At 35.5% G+C, this 8,347-nt stretch overlaps 1 protein-coding gene across 1 annotated transcript in view; it reads right to left on the minus strand.

The window, feature by feature from the left end:
* LOC103775212 (AP-3 complex subunit beta-1-like) overlaps positions 1-8,347 on the minus strand; it is a gene marked incomplete at its 5' end in the record, with an annotated part of 82,859 nt that overhangs the window by 54,598 nt on the left and 19,914 nt on the right. Inside the window, 2 exons of the mRNA XM_008942655.1 lie at positions 974-1,188; positions 5,996-6,172. Coding sequence (XP_008940903.1) covers positions 974-1,188; positions 5,996-6,172 — 392 coding nt within the window. The remainder of the gene's footprint in view (positions 1-973; positions 1,189-5,995; positions 6,173-8,347) is intronic.

Below are 8,347 nucleotides of genomic sequence, written 5' to 3' on the forward strand. Positions count from 1 at the left end.
AAGAGAAAAAAACACCAAATTATTTAAAAAAAAAAAAAAAAAAAAAAAAAAGAGGGAGGGGAGAAATACACAAGCACCATGAGCTCTACCACAAAGAGCAATCTTAATCAGGGCTAAAGGTAATTGCCATTATATTACCTCAAATGTCATGGAATAAATATAAACTAGGAAGCTCTTCATAGGTCAAAAAACTGATTTCAGTCCATAGATTACAATAATCTCCCCCATAATGGTCAATAAAAAAGCTAATCAGTCAGTGTGTTTAGAGGTGTTGCTCTGAAATGTAGCTTCTCTAAAAATTACTTTACTGTGAATATTAAGAATGACAGCACAGTTAAACAATCCATATACATGTCTTGGCACAAACACATCCAGAATTTTAATAGTTTTTCTTCAAAATGGAGCTACTTTTAGAGCTTCAAAACTGGGACTAAGTAAGTATGAAAATTTAAACTGCAGAACATCACAATAACAGAGCGTTTTTAATTAAGATAACCTGATAACCCTCTAATTTGAGAAGGCAGACAATGGTTCTTACTTGTAAAAAGACAGGAAAAACACAGAGGGAAAATTATGACTTTGGAGAAAACGAATAAAAACCTAATCTATTGAGATTCAATTTATTTCAGATTCATAAAACATTTGCAATACTCACATTAACAGTCTTCATTCTGCTCAAGTCCAGATAAAAGACTAGAGCTGTTTTCCCAAATTGGAGAATAGATTTCCTCAAAAGACACACCTTCTGTTATTTAAATAAAATTTAAAATCCACATGTACAGAAACGTATCAGTTTGTCAGGGTTTATCGTCGGAGAAATGCATTGTGTTTGCACCATGCAAACCTTGCTTGCCGGAAAGCAAGTAAGCAGAGCGAGTACCCTTGCATATTAATCATTTGTATTTGCTAAGTGACACAATTTGTGAGCATATTTGAAATCGAATAGGCTGCCACATTCCTTTACACAATGAACATTTCCCAAATGGTTTTGGCAGTTGTACCTTTAAAAGGAGACTCAAGCAATGGGGCAGGTTTCTGTGCCAGAAATATTTTTTTGGCATATTTGCTTAAAGCTCCACTCTTCTCATTCGGAACAATAAGCTGCCTAATAAATCTTGTACGGTCTCTGATGTCGTAGCTTTGATCATACTTGCCGAGATTTAATACATACTGGGTAAGCAATTTTGTCTGTGGAAAAAAACAGGACAAGAACAGAATACAAGTTATTTATGATTATTGATAACTCTGGATAAACATACTTAAAGAGGTAATAAAAATGAATGGTTATGTCAAACAAATGTTGTTCCACAGGGAATATGCATTTCTAAAGCTGCAAATGGAATTCTGCAGCCAAAGCACATGTCCTCTTCTGTATTGGGGAGGTGAATGCTGAGTACTGAGAAGCAGCCATGTGCTAGATTATTAAACTGCTGAAGTGGAAAGAAAGGCATCATTAAAAAAATAATCATATATGGCAAACCCGCTGAAGGGTCTACGTGAGGATAATGAATGTGGAAATACAACTAAAAACATGGCACTCAAAACTTAATCGGAAAAATATGCAGGACATCAAAACATCAGAGGGTATTAGGGGGCTGGCAAACTGCTTCTGCTGAGGTGTGTTTTATGAAGAGATACTGTCCCTGGCATAAGCAGTGTCTGCACTCTGACTGCACTCAGTTACTTTATCCTGAATTATGATCCATTAAAGCAGACACATGAATCACTGAACTGGATTACTGCAAATTATTTGCAGTGCATTTAGCTGTTACTTTTTCATAAAAGCAAGCTGCTGATGCCCTCTAAAAACCAGGATAAAAGACTTCTTCCATTTTTTTTCTTGAAGCTTAAAGCCTCCAGTAACATTGGTCATTTATTTATTTATGTAAGAGAGCAACTTATATTATCACAGCTTTTTACAGCATAATAGGATTTCCTAATTTGATGTTTGAGAACATTAACAGGTATGAAATAATTTTAATAATTCAGTTAAATTTTTTGAACTAAAAAAAGAATATAATAAATCAGGCAGACTTTCGCAGTATCTTAGAAATAGTGCATTGTAACCAGAACAGTAGTGCTGAACTGTAGATTTGTATCTACTAGACACATTTGAAAGAAAGTATGTCACTTTCTTTATACACAAGCAAATAGGAAAAAGAGCAAAAATAATATACCATCATAAGGAAGCAAATTTCTGGAATTTCAACTCAGAATAGATTTAATAACACAGGGTTAAAAAAAAAAATATTGTCAAGTAAGATTTATATTCTTTATATAAGTGCAAGGTTATTTGTACTTTTTTTTACCATGCTTATGTTATAACAGTAACAGTTTAATCATGTGAGTGGAAAAATATGTAAAAAAAAAAAAACAAAAAAACCCAAAAATAGTCAATTTTGTTATATGCAATTTTCTAAGAAAAGTCCAGTTTAATAATTTCCACCTTGAGGATGCAAGTTAGTTGTTTTCCTAGAGATGTAAAAATACTTTTTCAGAATATTAACTCCTCTAAGTGAAAGACAAGTAAACAAAAAAATTGTTTTAATTTTAATGACATACAGTGCAATTTATGCAAGTATTTCATAAAATAGCCTATGGTAGAGATTTGAAGAAACCAGTTATATTACACTGGTATAATACTAAAAGCATAGTTTAAAAAAACTTTCAGTGAAGCTTTTTTTTTTTTTTTTTTCCTCTCTTAGATAGCCAAGGATGGTTCTGTGAAAATATACTTTTTCCCCAACATACTGTTCTATCTGTGGGAAAAGTAAAAATTTCCTATATGTATTTCACAGAATATTGGTAGCTATTTCTCTATCAGCGTGTAAAATTTTAAACTGCATCAGCTACAACATACATAATCTTCAGTCACGCAGGACTTACGCTGTTCAATGTAAATGGAAGTGGGAAGGAGGGTTCCCGGGTAACACGAATTAAGCTAAATGAGGGATACCTCCTGCAGCCTTTGCAATCCCTTTTCAGTAAAACAAACAAGGCTCCTTGCTGCCACGGCAGAAAGCTCAGCAGAATGGATCATAAAACACAGTAGTCTTTCCTTGTGAATTGCTATAGGGATGGGAAAACTTGAGGGCCTTGCTGTCATGGTAGCCACTTCTGCAGTGAGCACTGTTGGAATTACATAAAGAGTCAACCCTGAAAGACTGTATTTTCTTTAACTGGGTAATTTTCTCTGTGATCCTTCCCTTTTTCCTCCTCCCTTTCCCCTCCCCTAAAATGTGTTTTCCACATTGTCCAATACAGATAAAGGCACAACAAATTTAAATGGAAGAATACGCCATATCTGCAAAAATTCTCCTGGAAAGCATCTTATGTAGTATAAATAGTTTTCATGAAAACAGAACACTGGGTTTTTCCTTGTCTTACGTCTACACAACCAAACAAGTAGTGATGCTTTTCTACATGGAGGTAGCTAATAGAAACAATTAATTTTAATTAAAAACAAAAAATAAACTAATGAATACACATCAGTTTTTCCAACAAAGCAATATGTGTGAGAGGCTGAAAATTATTTGAGCAAGCACAATAATGTGGTGAAATATGAATCTGCACACCATGACACCTCCACAGAACAGTAAGACCAAGTCTTACTTCTCATATATGACATAATACATTTATTACCATATGTCAACATTGCCTGTTATCTGGACATGCTCATTATACAGGTATAATACGATTTCTTTTATTCACACACTGTTAGCATCTGTTACTATTTTTTTGTACAATTTGGTTTGGCTAATACGAAAAGTGTATTTCAAGTCCTCCTTCACCAACAATTCACATAATTTTCTAGTGACAATAGTTCTATTTAAGAATTTAATGCCTAACCTGTATTAGCAGTGATTAACCTTCTGACAGATTCCCACATGACAAATTTTATAATGCAAGTATCAACAACAGATGAGACTCTACAGTGGGAAAGAAACACTCTATGATATATTAGCTTGTAGCAACTTGATTCTTTAGGTATATGAAGTAAGGCTATTGTGCTAAACCACGACTGATGTATCTATTTACACACTAGGAATACTAGGGACTGTTTCTGGTGGGACTCCTACCGTATTACACAGCAGAAGCCCATCAAAATAAAAATATTTAACAAGGTCTTATTTCCTGCAGAATGCTGTGCTTTTCTCCAAAGAAGACTTAACATATGAGTTTTACCTGCCTTTCCCTCACCTACATAAAGAGCTCTTTCCAACTGTTTGGTTGGTGTTGAGTCTCTCTTGGCTGTCCTATCACTACTTTTCAGTAAAGTGACATTGTAGCTTTGATATTTTCACAACTTCATTAACTCTGGACAAAACCGATACAGGATTCAAAAAGTACTATGTGAAGGGGTAGGGGATGAGACGGACAGACAGACTGACAACTGAGCAGCCAAGTGCAGAAGATTTTCTTTCAAGTTTGAAAAATTAAGACTGAAAAGTGGCTCGAATTTTTCAGATCTGAAGTCATTCCAGAAAGAAATGTTTGAATACTGACTGCATGAAGAAGAGCTACTCCTGGGAACAAGGATGTAGATATAGGAAGTGTGTTGCCAGCTCTGAAAGGCAAAACCATCATATTCTAGTTTGGAAGGAGCTTTGAATCAAGCTGAGTCATCAATCTACTCTCCCAGAATTTTGTATATGAATAGCTTGACCATTTGGGATGACAGCTTATTTTTCCACGACCTAAAACTGAAAGAAAACATCCTTTGCTGAAATTCATCATTTAGTAGGCAGCTTAGGAGACAGTTTTTTCTGCTTTATCATCATTACTGTATTTGAATGAAGAATTTCATACTCATTATGAAATGTATTAAGACAGAAAAATGGAAAAAGAGCATTCCAGAAATCACCATCTCCTCAAAGGCACTGAATTTTCAGCTAAATACGGTGTGGAAAAATTAGTGTAAAATGACAAAAAATATATGGAAAATTAGTAAATATTATGTAATGGGCCAAAAGGAGGCAGTTTAGATAATCAAACCAATCTGTCTTTATCTCAGTTACCATTTTCACTAAGGTGAGCACCAACAGAAATAAGTCACCTTTTCCTACTGTCCCACTTTTAATTGTATAAGCATAGAACAAGCATTCATTCTTATCTGAATGCACAGTAAGACAGTTCACCTCCCCACATGCCCTAGAGAATAAAGTCTCAGACCAATCAAGTCTGCAGATGCATACAGATATCAAGGAATGAAAAGACACCACAGCTGCAGAAGATCCAAGCAGTTGTAAAACAAAGAAGACTAGCAGCCCAGGAAAGTGTATACATCTCACACAAAACATTTCTTCTACATCTGGGGAAAAAAATCAAAATCTTTGATTTTACAACCTTCTACAGTAATAATTGGAATTACAGTGAAAAATTAGTGTCAAGATGATAGACTCCATAGCCAGAGAGTGACAAAGTTCAAAGCATTGTCATTGAGAAAAATGAGGCAGCTGGCACCTCTCTTAGCTATTGTTTCAACTGCCTGGAGATCTAAGTTCACCTTTTTGTACAATCTGACATTTTTAGATTATCCTTATTACTAGAGATGATCAAACTCCACCCTCTTCACAAGGTAAATAGTAAGAAATGTAGAAAAAGGAAAGCAGTTACTATCTTTAAGATGAGCACTGATGGAAAGACGTAATGAGGTCTTTTGCTAGCATCTCCTTTTAGATATCCCGAAAGAAAAAAAAAGAGCAGCTTCTTGTTAAAATTAACAGTATTCCCTTGAAAATTCTGGTCTTAGGGTCAGAAAACAGAAAATCACATCTCGAATGTCTCCTAACTGATATTCACAATCCAGCACATGCTTATAGACTCATGGTTAGATTCAGTCTGCTAGATTTCTGGAAAACTGATGCTTAGTTTTTTGTTGTGGAACAATATGGACTAGTTTTGATTAATTATGTAAGAAACCACCAGTGATCTACATAGACTGTACAAAACTTACCGTGACTCTAAATATGTACGCCTCTGAGTTTAAACTTACCTGCTTTGAGTTTGTTAAGTAGAGTTTTGCACCCAGATTTAAGATCTGCAACTTTACAAGGTCGTCTTCGTTGGTGAAGCTCTTGGCTGTCTTTCTCAAGACGTCAGGTGCGATCTTTGGAACCCGTTCGCAGTACTCACCGATGAGCCAGAGAATGCTGGCTCTGGCTACTGGCACCTGAGGAAACACCATGCACTCCAAGTTAACACATTCACAAAGACGACTTACACACTTGTACGTGTCTGTGTTCAGTAACAAGTTAAAAAAAAATAATGTCTGAAGACAGCTGCCATCAAAGAAATACAGACCCAAACTGAATACTTTTCAATACTCTGGTAGGCTGACTATTTGTACAAATGTCAGATATGGATCCTGTACGTATCACAAGTCGGTAAGACAAACAGAGCATGAATGGAAACAGAGGCACACAGAGGTGATGTGTTTATATTCACAGTGCAGGCTGGTAGCAGCTGGGAAGAGAATCCAAGCCTTTGAGGTATGGCTGGGAATTCTTGCTACCAGGTTACATTACACACCATGGCAAAATAAAAAAGTGCTTTTTTGTGACTAAATTCACACAGAAATGGTTTCCAACAATACAGCTTTCTCAAATCCTGCCCATCTAGTTTAAAAGCACAAGAACTTTAAGACTATTACTATCTTTCCTTCATTTTTATTTAAAATTTTATGGCAGTAAGATTGATAGTTTTGACAATATCCAAGGCCAGCTCACCACAGAAGTTTGGAGTGAGCCAAGTTCAAAATTAGGGTTCTCAATTTCTCAAGAGGATGTAACCACTTAGCTGAAAACACTCCGACTAGAACTTCACACAGATCTTACTGTCTTGGAGCTACTTGACAGTTTTCATTGAAATAACTGGCAGTAGTAGTCTTCAGATGAACTCCCAGTGTGCAGAGCTGACTTTGAAAGCAAAGTACTGTCACAGACAGAGGTGAAGCAAAATGGGAGAGCAGAGACATTAACAGAAGTTCATGCTCCACCCAGAGTTTAGTTAAAGGTAGTCAGAAGTTAAATGAAATAATATGCTCTTCTCAAAGGTGAGGTAGACTATAACTCCTAGTGGCCAAAGTAAAAATTTCATCTGTGCCACATACCTCCCTGAAAACACTGTTTTTCTTTCAGAGGAAGGAAAAAAATATCCACTGACAAAATTCTTCTAGAAAAAAGCATGTCTTGCATAGCACCTACAGACTGTGGTGGTGCTCTCACAATCTGTACAGACTCTTGTTCGACACATGTTGAAATATTAGGGAAAAAAATGGAACTGTTCTATCAGATGACTGACTTTAGTTTAGGAAAAAGGAAAGCTTCCAATTCTGCATGCAATTTCAGCTAATTTTGCTGCTTTTTCTAAAAAACCAACCAACCAAAGCAGTTGTACTAACACTTTCCATTACTCCCTACAGTACAGTCATCTTTTTTTAACAAGCTTACACCTAACCCTGTGTGAGTTCTACCTCACGTAAGATTCACAGGAGAAACAAGCTTTAGAAATTCAGCATTGTGCTTCTCAACACGTCAATTCTTATGATCTTTTATATATGTTAATTTTCCAGTATATGTCAGTTATTCATATATGAGTATCTATTCCTCAGAATTACAATGGGAATCCACTACTAAGTATCCTACCCTGTATACATACAAAATCTCAAAGTACTGCTTTCCAGTTAAATTCATAAAAGGTAACAAATGCAAGTAAACTACCAAGGTTCAGGATAGGAATTCCCAAGTTATGGTCCACAGTCCCTAATAAATGGCCCACTAAGCCATACTAAAGAAATACTAATTATGTTCACAAGAAATTGTAATGATTGAACATGTCTTACTGCTCGAAAAATTTTGGCAACATCTTTGAATACAAATTTGACATTATCTGCCTCTATACTTCACATTTTTGCAAATACACATGCCAACAAAAATATAAACATGCATGTCACAGGGAAAACAGAGCCTCTGTTGAAAGAGAAAGCAACCAGATCAGGGAAAGACAGAACACAGGAGTCTAACAACAACAAATCGCCTCAAGAGATAAATGTCAATTTTAAATATGGAAAAGATATTTGAGGCAGGGGTAGCATAATTTATTGAGAGTGCTATAACAATGATTTAACATACATAAATATATATAAATACTGATAGAGACAGATGAATTTTTTTGTCACAGATGAACTGACAAAAAATTTAAATGCTCTTGGAACTTCAAGTGTGAGAGAGAGGAACAAGCTACTGAACAACTGCTAAATATAAAAACTTTAAATGTAGTCAGAATATGTTCACCTGCAAAACAGTAAGACTGATGCCATTACTGTACACTGATTTCAGAAGGGAAA

The sequence above is a fragment of the Merops nubicus genome, unplaced genomic scaffold (genome assembly GCF_000691845.1).
Source record: "Merops nubicus isolate BGI_N331 unplaced genomic scaffold, ASM69184v1 scaffold17696, whole genome shotgun sequence".
Classification (NCBI taxonomy): domain Eukaryota; kingdom Metazoa; phylum Chordata; class Aves; order Coraciiformes; family Meropidae; genus Merops; species Merops nubicus.